This window comes from Delphinapterus leucas, chromosome 7 (assembly GCF_059928025.1).
Source record: "Delphinapterus leucas isolate spDelLeu-1000000601 "Yukka" chromosome 7, BTC_Dleu_Yukka2, whole genome shotgun sequence".
Classification (NCBI taxonomy): domain Eukaryota; kingdom Metazoa; phylum Chordata; class Mammalia; order Artiodactyla; family Monodontidae; genus Delphinapterus; species Delphinapterus leucas.
The window spans coordinates 6,572,813-6,588,657 of NC_143135.1; the positions used below are offsets into that span (position 1 = coordinate 6,572,813).

At 45.4% G+C, this 15,845-nt stretch overlaps 1 protein-coding gene across 1 annotated transcript in view; it reads right to left on the reverse strand.

Moving 5' to 3' along the window:
- PACS1 (phosphofurin acidic cluster sorting protein 1) overlaps positions 1 to 14,765 on the reverse strand; it is a 141,643-nt gene extending 126,878 nt beyond the window's left edge. The window contains exon 1 of the mRNA XM_022591399.3: positions 14,176 to 14,765. Within this exon, the coding sequence (XP_022447107.1) occupies positions 14,176 to 14,522 (347 nt within the window). The 5' untranslated portion in view covers positions 14,523 to 14,765. The remainder of the gene's footprint in view (positions 1 to 14,175) is intronic.
- Positions 14,766 to 15,845: the final 1,080 nt, after the last annotated feature.

Sequence of the window (15,845 nt, forward strand, 5' to 3'; positions counted from 1 at the left end):
TTTTCCAGGAATGTAACTACAGTAAACAGAGAAAAGACTATATTCTGTTTTGTGTAGAATTTGATGAAGATTTATCCACCATTTTAGAAAACTGTATCACCGATGGCACTGCCTCATATCATGAGGCACTCATGCAGTACACCTGTATCAGTCTCTATTTATGGGAGCCATATCCACAGAGATAAGGCGATGTGTACCTGCAAGCACCTGACAGCTATGGTTTCTAATGTGCTGTGAACACTTACACATGTCTTCTGAGAATTTACATATAGAAACACATACTGTATTACAAACAGCTTTCCTTTTATTCTTCCTTTATAGTGCAGTTAAGACATTGTAGAGGGCTTCCCTGGTGGCGCAGTGGTTGAGAGTCCGCCTGCCGATGCAGGGGACACGGGTTCGTGCCCCGGTCCGGGAAGATCCCACATGCCGCGGAGCAGCTGGGCCCGTAAGCCATGGCCGCTGAGCCTGCGCGGCCGGAGCCTGTGCTCCGCAATGGGAGACGCCACAACAGTGAGAGGCCTGCGTACCGCAAAAAAAAAAAAAAAAAAAAAAAGACATTGTAGACATGCTGGTAAATCTGATTATCTGGGAATTTCATTTCAGGATAGAAAAGGGGCCATAAAATCTGATAGTTTTGAGAACCAGTTACAAACCATCAGTCTATCAAATACCTGTAAAGAGAATTCTAATTCTTGAATTTGGTAAATGCTCTTTTATGCTACTCACATTATCCAAATCACAAGTAATATATTTATCTAAAATGTTTTTGAAAAAAAGAAAAGAAAAACCCAGCTACCGTTTTCAAGAGCAATTACCTAAATATATCTATTATAAATTTTGCCTAGACCTGGTGAGCAGGACAAGAGGGAAACTAGAGTTCAAACTACAAGATCTAACTGAGCCCTTTTCCTTTTAAGTCAGTAAGATCCAGCTTGGCATTCACAAGCAAAGGGGTTCCATTATTTTTCTGTTCTCTTTCAAAAATAGCTCCACCTTCAAGATTACACAAATTAGATCATTCTGCAGCAGGATTCCTCCTTATAGAGCAGCTCCTAGGAAGCACAGACAGGCTGTCGGCTGTAGCAAACCAGTCATTTAAAAAAAAAAAACAAAAAAACAGATGTTTTTTATTTTTCAGTTCCACTGGGTCAGTGACAAAGGGTAGGTGCTATGGCTGTTAATGGCCTCTGCAATAGAGCTCCCTCACCAAAAGCCATCAAATAGGTAAAGATCACAGAGGAGATATCAGACCAAGCAAACGTGACAGCAGAATAATTAGGGACATTGGGACTCTGCTGCTCCAACACCTTCACCATGGCCTACAGCATAAAAAGAATTTATCTAGATTTTTAACACAATCAGTTGCCAACCTATGGATTATTCCATCACCCAGTAAATCCCCAAGGAAATTTATTCCCAGTTAATCACAAATGGCAAAAATAGAAACAAACAACCTTCCTCAAGAGCTCTGAATAGTTCTGTTACACAGATCGCATTCTCATATGTCACTTATGATAAACAGATGACAATCACTATCATTTTTTTAGTGAAAAACTGACACAAGGAGGTTAAATGAAATCTTGAAGTTGTCCTTGAATCCTTTTCTTTTGTCATATCCCAAATGTAATCCATAAGCAAGTCCTTTAGGCTTGAAAAGACTATATCCGACTCTGATGACTTCTCATCTTCTCTACCACCCTGGCCGAAGGCAACATCAGCTCCCAGTACATCATCTTCATACTCCTAACTGGACTCCCTGCTTTCACCCTTGCCCTTCCCTATGGGCTATGCTACACACAAGGGCCAGTGGTTATTTTAATATGTAAGTCATGACCATGCCTCTTCTCTGGCTCGAAATCCCCAATGGCTTCCTCATCTCACTCAAGGTCAAAGCCAGAGTCCGACATTGGCCTACGAGATCTGGTCCCTTCACTTCTCTGACTTTCTCTCCCACTACTCTCCACCTTGTTCACTTGGCTCCAGTCCACTGGCCTCCTGGATATTCCTGGAACCTACTAGTACTTACTGTTCCCTCTAATGACTTGCCTAAGTGTGTGCTCCACATGATGACTCACCTTCTCTGGGGTCTTCTAAACTACCTTATTTAAAAAAGTAACACTCTCTGCCTCACGTATACCCCTTTCCTGCTTTAATTTTCCCCATCTGACATACCCTAACATTTGCTCACTCATTTGTTTATTGCCTGCTGCCCCCTCTGCCCCTAGAAGGTAACCTCCAGGAGAGCTTGATTTTGCCTGTTTTATTAAGCACTCTCTCCTCGGTGTCTAAAATGGTGACTAGGCATATGGTTTCTGCACGGTGAGTACCTGCCAACTAAATGAAGTTACTATTAGGGAGAGGACTCACAGAGACTTATGCAAACCCACATGGTGAGGTAAAGCCAAATAAGAAACCAGATTCTAGAGCCAAAGCATTTTTGGCACGTGGTTTTAAAGAGATGATAGCAACTTGCTGACTTTTTTCCTCCAGATATGTTATAAGAATAGGAGGAAATACCTGAATGAGCATCAAACAAAACAAAGCGAAACAAAACAAAACCCAAACCCAAATAAAGCCATCATCACAAACGTTCTGTAAAACGTTCTCTTAAATGGACTCCAACCAGACGACGCCTCAGCACACGGAGACACGGCACTCATTCATCAGTGAGGCTGCCTGAGAACGAGGCCCTCCTGGAACATAAGCAGACACATCGCTGGCCTAAGTCCAAAGCACACCAAACCAATCCTATGCCAAATCTTAGTTCAGGTCATGTCCCATTTCCAACCCAAGCATTTGTTTTCCCAGTGAGATGACACTTTCCTTTTCCTCCACGGAGAGAAAAGTCAACCAAAAAGATTAATGGGCAATGTTTAATAACAGTTTAGCTGCTCCTTTTCATAAGTTTTTTTTTAAAAGAAAGGAAAGATAGAGGGGATTATCCACAAGTAATAAAAACAAAGGGATAATGATATCATATACAGTTAATGAACAATTCTCCCCATTAAAGATAAGGGCATAAACAATTTATTGCACATCTTGGTGGCAGAGTGGAAATACAATTAAATCCATTAATAGCTACTGAGCTTTTATGTTCCCAGAGGACGCTGGTTTCCAGAGTTGCTTATTCGTTTTCATCCACAGCAAAAACAGTACATGGCATGGATGACTGAATGCTGTAGTCTACTTTCCACATATTTTAATTTTGAGGAGACAATTTTATTAAACAACAGACTTAGGGTAGGTTACGCTGCCACATTCTATTGGATACGACCTGAAAGTGCGAAACAAAAACCTACTCGCAGAGACAATGTAAATGATGACTGATGTAGATCAGGCTTACAAATACTATACCATCATATTCATAGTTTCACTGCCATTACCCAAAGATGTTAAGGTAATGATTTCTATGAATACAGATGCTCAAACATTTTACGAATATTTTGTTTCTCTGCATAACAAATCAACAAGGCCAAAAAGGGTATCCCCACTTGTAAAAAAAATCAGGAGAAAAAGTGACTTGCCCAAAGGTAATCAAAATAGATTGAACTAAGCACTAGATATAGGGCTTTACTGACTAATCCATAATAGTAATAGAAGATTAAATAGTTAAATAGAAGATTAAACCCTCACCCTCAACTCACCAGCAAGCCTACCTCTAGAGCACAAACTGGACCGAGAGGTGAGCAAAACAGCCCCACTGTGGATCTCACGCTCTCAGATTACACTGCCCATTACTCTCAGCCTCACATTCAGAGCCCATTCCTTCTTAACATATTTGACTATATGATCCTTCAGCTCATGGAATATTAGAAGCAACAAAGCAGAAAGAAGGCATATTGATAGCAACAGGGAGAAGAGAAGACAAAAACAAAACTAAAAAAGCAAACATATGACTTTAAAAACAGTTACGCACCACGTACCGGTCCACACTCTTCATTTCAAGCCCTGATGTTCGCCATGAGGGTCCCATTCATCATGACCATCTGCACTTGAGAAGCGGTAAATCTGTGTTTTATATATTCTCAAGGAAGAACCAGAAACACATAAATGTATTTGTGGGTTTCTAACCAAAATGGGAAGATAAAAAGTCTTGGTGCTTATTAAAGGAGAAAACTGACATGTATACCAAGATCCAAATGTTTCACAATAGGCCTTAAATGTATTATCAGGTTCTCCTACAAAAGTAGAATACAGTTTTTCTATAGTTTGAGACATAAAAAGGAAAGCTTAAGGAGAAAAGAGAAAAAGATCAACTCCGTTTAAATCCTGATTTTCCTAGGAGTCGCTCAGCTTTTACTGGTGATAAATGGCTAGCTGTAAACCGGTTTAGTTGCTCTTCTGGCTGCCAAAGCGGAGCTAAAGAAGTCAGCAGGTAGAATAGGGAAGCTGTCAAGTCAAGTTGGCTCAAAACAAAGTTGTGGTTTGCAGGCCGGGCCTGAACCATCTCTTCCGTTCATATAAGCTGGCAGGATGTAGAAACAGGATCCCGACCCAGCCACTGCTTCAGAGAACCAAAATATTTTCCTTTGACTTTCTAGTCTATTAAGCTTGGGGTTTGGCAGGATCTGTGGCCAAAGTGAACCCAAGACCTTGTAATGGTCCCCCTGAGGAAATCAGAATATAAACAAGGTTGCCCTGATTCTAGACAGAAAGCAGTTTTTCGAGGGGTGTGGGGGAGAGACAGAGAAGCTAGGCTGGCAATAAAGACAGCAAGAGTAACAGTAACATTTTTAAGTGTTTTCTATGTGCCACATAAGCACTTAAAGTGTATTAATCTCATTTAATCCTCATAATAAATGAACAGTAGGGGCAATTACTATGCCCATTTTACAAGATGAGAAAAATGAAGCATTAGAGAGGTTAAGTAATTTGGCCAAGTCACTCAAACAGTAAACAACAGAGTCAGGATTAAAATCCTGGCTAACTGGCTCCAGAAATGACACCTGTAGCCACTGTGCTACAAAGCCTCTCACTGTCAACAATTTGGTAATAAAGCAGCATTCTGTAATCCCAACATTAGAAAGTATAAAGCATTAAATATTATTTGTCAACCATGAGAACCAGACAGAGCTCAGGGGACACCAAGTTTTGGTTTTTTTTAAAATTTATTTATTTATTTTATTTTTGGCTGTGTTGGGTATTCATTGCTGTGCATGGGCTTTCTCTAGTTGCAGCAAGCAGGGGGCTTCTCTTGTTGCGGAGCACGGGCTCTAGGCGCGCGGGCTTCAGTAGTTGTGGCTCACGGGCTCTAGAGCGCATGCTCAGTAGTTGTGGCACACGGGCTTAGCTGCTCCACGGCACGTGGGATCTTCCCAGACCAGGGCTCAAACCTGTGTCCCCCACAATGGCAAGCGGATTCTTAACCACTTCACCACCAGGGAAGTCCTCCACCTAATTCTAAACTGGGGAGCCCTGCAGAACTGCCTTCACCTCCCTGGGCCTCGACTTCCCTTCCTGCGGAGGTGCTGTGCACATAGCAAACGCTCAGCAGTCTGGTTCACCTCACCCAGGCATCAGCCCAAACAGCACCTCACCAGAGGCCTTCTCTGACCACACTACCCAACCCTCTCAAGTCCACACTCCACTTTGTTTTTCATCATGGCACTACTCACCACCTGACTCTTCACTATAGACCTAATTACGTGTTTATTATCTGTCTCCCCCCACAAGAATGTTCACTCTAGGAGAGAATGGACTTTGTCAACCAGTTTGCTGCTGGTTCCCCAGCACCTGGAGCAGTGTTTGGCATATAGAAATACTCAAAAAATATTTGTTGAATGAAAGAATTGTGTAGGATAGATTTTCATTCAATAAACTTTACAAATAAACAGGCACTGTTCATTGACAAATGTATCCATCAAGCACCTATAAAGTAACTGCCATGTGAAGTAATGAACAGGATTATTTCAGATGATGGTAACTGGTGTGAAGAAGATTTATAAACTCCCAGAATGGAATGGGCAGGTGAGAGAAGCTTTCCAAGGTAGCAGGTCAGCTGAGACCTGAATGATACCCAGGAGCCAGCCACACAATGACCTGGGGACACAGCATTCCGGGTAGAGGGAACAGCAAGTGCAAAAGCCCAAAGGCAGGGTGACCGTGCCCGGGCCCAACTTGCCCAGAGCCAGGTGTGCATGGGGAGAATGGCAGCAATGAGGTGGAAGCCACAGGAAGAGTCCCACCACGAAGTATCTCCTAGGTCATAAAAAGGGTTTTACTCTAAGTGTGATGAAAAGTTATTTGATAGGGTCTCTTATCTTCACCCAACAGAATGTATACTTTATGAGATCAAGGATTTTGTTTGTGGCACATGACGGCTGGTCTACAAGCATTTGCTAAATGAGTTAATTGGGAAGATTATGAACAGGGGAGTGACATGATCTGATTTTCATTTTAACATATCACTCTGAACTGCTACTAGTGGTTACCTTCTGGGAGGAGATCAGGGTCACAGAGGATGGGTAGAATTACACATGAGGCAGTGCGATGTGCTTTCCAGGCACCGTAAATCACAGACATGGGAGGAAAAAGCTACTATCTAACCCCTGAAGCCACTGGTGTTTCTAAACAACAGACAGGAAAAGGTCTGGGAGGAGGGACCAAATAAATGACAACTGATGTTCTAAGCCTTTTGTGTTCTCCTAAACTGTTATAAAAACAAAAACAAAAAAACACTACAAAGAGTCTCTGTCTCGCTTATAAAAAAAGGAACAAAGGGAAGCTCAAAGCCAGACAGACATACACACACACACACACACACACACACACACACACACACACACACACACACAGAGTTTTGGAGAAAAACTGTAAAGAAAAAACACCTTCCTGCATCTAAGCACAATAACCAGGCTGAATTTCCTCAGGGACAATTAACATTCCACTTACCACACCCAAACTGTTACCTGGGGGGAGTCTTGCTCAGAATACTGCTCTGAGAGGCAGACTGCCATTCGGAGGAGTCTGCAGACTAAGAAGACAGGAGCAGGTGCTGTAATAGGAACCAAGTTTTAAAACATCACTCCTTTCACGCCTACCTATACCTGCACCAGGTCACTAAAAAAACATACAGGGTAAACCACTCAGGGTGTAACTGCTAAGAGGTCTGTCACAGTTCGAAAAAATTTTTTTGCCAAAATAGGCTCTGGATATTACCTAGTGCCTCTGTTTACAGAACGAACTGCAAGTGCTGAAAGCATGAATGAAACACAGGTTCATCTGAGAGTCGTGGAGGATCATTACTTCCAAGGAGAAAAGAGGAAGAACAGTACTCGGGGTCAGAAAAATTGGTGAAGCTAGAACTAAACTCAGATATTCTGACCTTTAATGTATTTTAAAACTTTACAATCTGAAAGAAGCTACATGGGACTTTCCTGGCGGTCCAGTGGTTAAGACTCAGCGCACCCAATGCAGGGGGCGCAGGTTCGATCCCTGGTCAGGGAACTAAGATCCTGCATGCAGCACGGTGTGGCCAAAAACAAAAAATAAAAATAAAATAAAAGAAGCTACACGAACATCAAATAACTAATGTGCCTCTATCAATGCCCCCCTCCTCACCTGTGCCCCACCATCCACACACCATGAGGTGGGCAGCAGGCTAGAGCATTCTCCAGTCACCATTTTTGCTGTCAATAAAGATGAACAAGCAACTCTAGAACCAAGAAAGGAAGGTGAGTGGAGTGAAACCTCAGCTCCCCCCAACGTCTTCATCCATTCAATAAATCCTATATTTTACATCTTTATAGCGATATAAAATTTGTAAGGTTCCCTCCTTTGAGGTACGTATACAACCGAGAAGAGCTGATATGCATCTTTAAATATATATATATATATTAATATTTACTCATTTATTTGGTTGCACTGGGTCTTAGTTGCAGCAGGTGGGATGCATGTGAGATCTAGTTTCCTGACCAAGGATCGAACCCAGGCTCCCTGCATTGGGAGGGTAGAGTCTTAACAACTGCGCCACCAGGGAAGTCCCTAAATATATATTTTTAAAACAACATTTACTGGTCTTTTCTGTAATACGTGTCTGTCATAGAAAGTCTGGAAATCACCAAAAAATACACAAGGACAAAAATTAGTATCACGCATAATCCTACCAACCAAAACCATTTTGGAGTTAATGCCTCCAGACAGTTTTCTCTGTAGATATTGACTAAGACCTAAAATTGTGAGAAAAAAATGACAGGGAAGCACCAGGAAGCTAATTCCCTCCAGGAGAAAGTGAACAGACTAGACGGTAACAACACTTAAAGGGGGAAAACTAACAAAAGAAAACTAATGGGCCCTTGGAATAGCGAAGAAAGGGGACATTTTAAAATAACTTGGAAGAGGACAGACTGAGTACTCAGTCTAATTAAACAAATAAGGAGAAGCCATAAATATTAATACCAGAAATGCCCATACTTAGGCAGTTTTCTCTCTAAAACAGTGTTATCTAACAGAACTTTCTGTGGTCCTGGAAATGTTCTAGATCTGCCCTGTCCAATATGGCAGCCACCAGCCACACGTGACTGGTGTGAAATGAAATGTGGCCAGTGCAACTAAGGAAGAGAATTTTAAATTTCATTCAATTTTAATTAATATTTAAACAGCCACGTGTGGCTAGTGGCTACTGTATTGAACAGCACAGCTTTAAAGATGAAATAGCCTATGATCTTAAGACATAATTGAATGTCAAAGAAAATGTTTTAAGTAACCGTTTTCTAGAAGTTATAAAAGCTCAGCAACAATACATCATCATTTACTGGCCTTCTCTACTGCGCTACCCAAGGTAGAGGCCAGGCACGTGTCTGCCTAAGCAGCCCCCTAAGCTGTGACTACAGCTATTCTCTGGTTTGTAATAACATAAAAGGGAAAGCAGGTCCAGCAGGCTTTCTAATCAGATAACTGCCCTGTGAATGACTCCAGAGTTGGTGCCCAGGCACACACATTGGTTCCCTGAAGTCCTCTGAAGTTATGCTGGTTATTCCTTTAATTAGGCCTGGAGAAGGGAGGACTGCGTCAGGGCTCGCCAATCTAGAACCAAACCGCCTTGCCCAATTCCAGCCCAGTGGGCTCTGAAAGACATTTTAAGGCCAACTTCAAACTCTGTCTTTTCTCAAGAGCCCTTAATACCACTCCGAACTCACACTGGAAAAAGACCAACTCTTGCAATCATTCCCACAGCTTCCCTGGATTCCCAAAGTACTCCCAGAATGTGACACCACAGGTCCAAGCCAAGCCGACTCCAAATTTCGGAGGACCCACTGAGTCTTCAAGTCCGGGCCAAAACAGGACAAGCCTCTTAGGGTGAAGCAGTGAAAAGACACAGCCCAAACACTTTCTGGCTTGCACCTCCCTGGCGCACACAGAGACGGCACCAACCTTAATAACAGTGGCAGCTCATTGGCTCAGCTAAGAAATTGGAAATCTAGCTTAAAAGGAAATCACATAACCACTAATGTGTCCAAAAGATCTGTAAATCAATACATGTAAGACAGACTCTGTGAAAGTCATTCTCTTTCTGACTTAAGGAATCTGAGCTTCCACAGGGACGGTGGATTATATTACTCCGATAGAGAGCATATTCTATTACAACACTCACAATGTGAAATTCAAATCTTCTAAGATACAAATATGCTTCCAAGACTTTTTTTTTTTTTTTTTTATGGTACGCGGGCCTCTCACTGTTGTGGCCTCTCCCGTTGCGGAGCACAGGCTCCGGACGCGCAGGCTCAGCGGCCATGGCTCACGGGCCCAGCCGCTCCGCGGCATGTGGGATCTTCCCGGACCGGGGCAAGAACCCGTGTCGCCTGCATCGGCAGGCGGACTCTCAACCACTGCGCCACCAGGGAAGCCCTGCTTCCAAGACTTTTAACGCTAGGGAAATAAAAGAAAGTTCAACAGCTCTCTCTTATTTGATCGATTACATTTACTTTATATCTATCATTTAAGAAGTACTTTCTCCTGTGGATCTATAGGTCCTATTTTATATTTATTTCACCCACATCTTGAAATGGATAGTAAGTAAAAGTATTCCCAATCAATGGATGAAAATGCTAAGGTGTGGGAGAGTTTGCCCTAGCACACAGGAAGCACATACAGCAATACATCCTGGCTTGCCCAGTGCTTTCATGGTTAGAGGGGTAACTGGCCTCAAGTATCTTCATGAAATTAACACTTCTATTGCAGGACAGTCACACAAACTTGGCCATGGCCACCTCCCCTTTTCTTTTTTTTTTTTTTTTCCAAATGTGGTCTAAAGGAGAAATGTGACTGATAACCACTGAACTCCTTCCCTAAGCACACAGATAAGGATAGGCAAATGTGCTCTGTACTCAAAGACAAATGTGATACAGTTAGTGGGTGATAGAGCAGAGCACATTTTGTCTCCTGACAGTCAGTTTTACACTCCTGAGGAAATTTTGTACACCTAGGAAATTGAATAATATTTCAGTCTCTCCTACTTAAGCAACTCAAAAAGAGAAAAGCACATCAGGGGAAATGTCACCATACAAAGACCAAAGAGAAAGGGTCAATGAGACTCTAAAGCCCTGCCTTCAATGTCAAGCATCTTGCCACCTGGTACCTACGACAGCGCCACACCACTGTCCATACTCTGGACCACAGACCAGGGAGCACTCCTTAGTGTGGAGGGAAAACAGCGTCCACTTCCAAAGCTGTGAATTTCATAATGGAACTGTAACAGACCTACCTGCTGGTGACAGAATCTCAACAGTCAACTGTATTTCACAATGATTACCTCTGGGGAGTGAGAAGAGACACAGGGCTGGGGCCTTCCTTTACCATTTCCATCTTTCTGTACTGCTTGAATTTCTAATCATGGACGTGTATTGATCTTTTTATTTTAAGCCACTGGGATGTAACGTACAGCATAAGGAATATGGTCAATAGTACTGTAATAACTTTGCGTGGGGACAGACGGTTACTAGACTTATCGTGGTGATCATTTCATAATGTATGCAAATGTCAAATCAAATGCAAATTAAACCAACATAATATTGTATGTCAACTATATTTCAGTTAAAATTTTGAAATTCCTTGTGAGAATAAAAATCTACTATCAGGAAAAAAACCATCTTTTTATTTTAAAAAATGCTGGTAAAAATGGCAATGAAAAGAACAATTTAGTTATTTTAAAGCCAACTATAGGTATGCTCTTCATTCATAAAAAGTAAAAAAAAAAAATACTACGGATTCTGAGAGAATTTAGTAGCTGTTAAGTCAGAGCAGAGTACATACCTGAGAAACAACAACTTTATTTAAACATCTAATAAAGGAAAAAGTTTGGTTTTTTTTTTCCCAAAAGTAAATTATATTCCTACAGGGATCAACAAAAGGAGCATGACCTTCCTAACACTCGACTTTTCAACTCGCTTCTCTGCACTAGGAAGAGGATGACAATTTCACAAGACTGAATCCCAGGACATTTTATACACATCCAACCTTAGATCATACAATCATGCGTGCATTTCTCAAGTGCATATAAATCATACATTTGTGTCTCATTTGAGTTACACAAGACAAGAATGTTAATCCTAGACGATATTCAGCGTGCTGTATACAGAGTGCTCGCTGCCAATACATTCCAAACAATGTGAACAAGCATACCAAGGAGACTTCAAATTAACTGGATGACTCTAATCACTGGAAGGGCCAATAGCAGGCCATTTTCTCCCCACAGGGTGTTATTTTCCATCCTGCAGATAAAACAGCCTGCTCCAAAGAGCACAAGTGTTCCACAAAGAGCTGGGAGGCACAAGGGTGCCGGTTAAAAAAAAAGTCAGAGCAGGACAGCTGACAATCCCAAAGATTGGTTGGTAGACATGACAGAACTGCATGCTCCCTGCAGGTGAAAACAACAAGACAGTCTAAGGCTCTCACGCCAAGTCAACATAACAATTACTGATTTGATCAGGATGCCTGGCTGTTTCTTTGGCTAATAATTTATTGTGTGGACCTTTCAGTGACCAATAGGGACAGACTGCAAATCAACAGCAATCAGTGTTTTTATTTATCCCCCTCGGTTGCACAGCAGCTTCTTGCCAGTAGGCTCACGCCTTTCTGATCTAACAAGCTAGAGAAGGCAGCTGTCCAAATGTCACCAGTCAGACAGTGATAGATGTGACGGAAGAACAGGCAAGCATGCATTACTAACACTGGACCCATGGAGGAAAGGACCCAGTGCTTTTATGTTTGAAAGAAGTAGATGAGAATACTTCAACTATAGATGGGCCTGTACAGAAAGAGAAAGGCAGGCCTGCTTAGGACCAAGAGAGGAAAACCACCACATACTAAACTCCCAGTTGCGTCTGGTGTGTGTTAAGGTACTGGCCAAACCTAACTAAACTAATGTGGCTCCTGATTACCCTGAAGAAAGGACAGAGAAAAAAGAAAGTATAAATCAGTGAAGTGAACCCTGAAACACAAGGGACACGAAGAGTAGAGAGGGGCTAATGGAAAACAATTCAGCATTATCTAAAAATGTTCCAGACGTATATCTCTCAAATAGCAATTCCACCCCTACGTATAAAGACATCCTAAAGAAACTTTTGCAAGGAGCACCAAGAGTCCTGGACAAAAATATTTACAGCATTACTGTTTGTATTAACAAACAGGAAACAACCCAAATGTTCATCAAAAGGAGCTTTATGATACATTCACACAATGAAATTCTACCCATTAGTGAAAATATTTAGAGCCACCATACAACACTGATGATTCTCACGAACTTAATGTTGAGTTTAAACACACACACACACACACAAACAGGCCACAGAACACATACAGTATGATAGCATTTATATAAACTTCCAAAAACATCCACAACTAAAAAACATAGCTTAGAGATGCACATATGTCAGTAAAACTAATTTTATAAGACAGGGAAATGATAGACACACAATTCAGAATAATGTCTACCTTTGTAGGGGGAAGAAGGGGATGTGATCAGGAAGTGGCACCCCGAGGGCTTCAACACAATTGTAATGCTCTTTCTCAAGCTGAGTCAAGTACAGAGATGTACTTCTTGTCATTTTTATTTACATTCCTTTCTAGGACATATATAATTTTGCATGCATGAAACAATTCAGAATAAAGGGGGAGGCATGGAGAAAAATAAAGAGTTGAAGATGTAACCAGACAATGCTCCCCAACCCCACTTACACGTCCATCTGCCCAAGACAGGGCTGGCAGAGTAAGGAGCCAGCCAGCCTCCAAGCCAACAGAATCAACTCAGTTTACAGGTGACAAAAAAGACCACCTCCAGGCACTTCTCTGGGCTTCCTGGGTGAAACCAGCTTCACAGTGTCTATTCAAGGGGTAAACTGTAGGATGTTGCACACTGTCCCCAAAGAGTTTGAGAAAGACTGCCTTGCCAATACAGAAACAGAAAATATCCCAAACTCAGGTATATTTTACCAATGGAACGAAAGTCCCCAGATGGTTCCAACAGACAGAGGAATGGATTGAATTTAGGAACAGGCGGTAATTTTATGTAGCCCTGCAGGGCTAGAAGTTGTGACCAGTTACTGGGGGGTGAGGAGGGAGGAGAGGATGAAAAATACACTTGAAGACACATTTAATAGGACTTCTACAAGACGTAGAGGCCGGGACACAATGTGTGTCTTTGGAGTACAAATGAACATGTGTGTTGAAGACAAACTAGAAGCGCCAAGGGTTACTATACCGGCTTTACCTGGCAGAAGGTGACAACCGAGTTTGACACGTGCCAAGTATATTGGGAAATAATATCTAAACAGATCCATACCACATCTATGTAACATATGTACAGCCCACGGGAGCTGGCAAGGCCGGGAAAAGAGTCTGTGACTTTCACAGGGAAACTGACAGGAAGGCCGGATTCGGTCAGATCAACAAGAGAAGGCCCAGGGCTGAGAGTCCAGAAGGCCCAGCTCAGAGAGGGGAAGAGGGTGGCCCCGGCCCCAGACAGAAGGTGGGGATGCCAGGAGAGGGCGGGGTCCATTCGGGAGGAGTCCCGGAAGGCCGGGCAGGAGCCAGGCCGGGCGGCAAAGCAGCCAGAGGGAATCTAGGGTCGGGGTGCCCCCTTGGGCGATGGGACGGGGAGGAATGGGAAGGCGGGGGCCTGCCACAGACCCGGCTGGGCGACCCCCGAAGGCCCGGTCCCCCCCACCCGCCGCTCACCTGGGCACGCAGCTGGACGAGCTCCGGTCCACCTCCCAGGTGGCGTACAGGTTCATCTGCACGGGGGCGGGGGTGCGGCCTGGCCCCGGGCCGCCGGGAGTCGCAGAGCCCGAGGCCACCGCGACGGCCATGGAGGTGGAGGTGGACGAGGACGAGGAGGAGGCGGCCGCCGCCGAGGTGGACGAGGACGACGAGGTGGCCTGGGCCAGCTTGGGGGGCGTCGGCTGCTGCGGCAGCTGCTGCGGCGGTGGCTGCTGCGGCGGAGACTGGGCGACCCCAGAGCCCCGCTGGCCACTGCCGCCCCCGGCGCCTCCGGGACCACCGCCCGCCCCTCCACGTTCCGCCATGGCCCGGCCGGGGATAGGGAGGCACAGGGGTTACGGGAATCAGGCGACGCCGAGCGGACGCCGAGGCTTCTCCGGCGGCGGCGGCGGCGGCGGCGGGGGCTCGACTCTTCTGCTCAGACCGCCCGCCAGAGCGCGCGAGCGAAAGACTGCACGCACGCGCGGGGCCTCGCGGCGCGCGGTCCTCGCGCTCGCCCGCCGCTGCCAGTTGCGGCTCGCGCCGCCAAAGTACTGGGTGGGCGTGTCCGGGGATGGGGGCGGGGAGGCCCGGCCCGCGCCCGCCCCACCCAGCGCCGAGGGGCGGGGCCGGGGCCGCGCTCGCGCCCGCGCCCCGGGCGGGCCTGTGGGCGTGCGCGCCCCTCGCCCTTCAGGAGAGGGGTCGGCTGTTCGCGCCTCGGCCGGATCCTCTCCTTAAGTTCGCGGCCCGGCGGCAGCCAGCTGACCCCCCCCTCTTCTCTCGCGTCGTCCTTTCCACGGGGGCGGCTGCAGCCGAGCCAGCGGAAACCTCGCTTTTCCGGGGCGCGGCCCCGGACCGGAGGGGGCTACCGCGGGAGCGCGCCTCGGCCCTCTTGGGTCTGTGGACCAGAGGCCCAACCCGCTGCCCACCCAAGCCCGCTTTCCGACCGCCGCCCTGGCCCCCACCCTGCGGCTCCGGGGCTTCTTCGCCGTCACGACCAGCGAAGGGAGCGATGGAGACCCAGCGGCCGGCTGGGCGCCTGTGGGCCGGGCAGTTTCCGCCCCGCTTTTCCCCAGTGTGGGCAAGGGCTCAAGGACCTAGAGTTCAGAAGGCCTTTGGCACGGGTGAATCTGAAGTTAAGCCCTGACCCATCTGGAGCCAACCACCTATTTTCTGCCCCTAATGTCCCCCTCCCACAAAGAACCATCACAGTCCCAAGCCATCTCTACCCTCAATTTCTTCTACTTGGGATGTTTTTCTGCTTCGTCACTTACTAAATTTCTAAAATCCTATTCCTCCCGAGGCCTTACTCAACTGCCTCATCCTCCCTGGAGTCACCCACACTCCCGGCTCCAGAAACCATCTCGAAGCCTCCTGCATGCCGGCACCCCAGATGGTGGACTTGGACCAGCATCAGTGGTACAGCAGCAGTATGCGACTTCCCTCCCCAGTGCTTGGCAAATGCCTGTTGGAACCATTGGTCCAACGTAGTCTAGCCTGTCAGAAAGACCTCCCAGGGCAGGGGGACTAGAACCTGGGAAAGCAGCCCCCGCCCACCAAAACCTGGAGACTTGTTGATGAAACCACCCAGGGGCTCACATGGACTCAGGACAACCTATACAGACTTTGAGCTGTGCTCTCTCCCACGT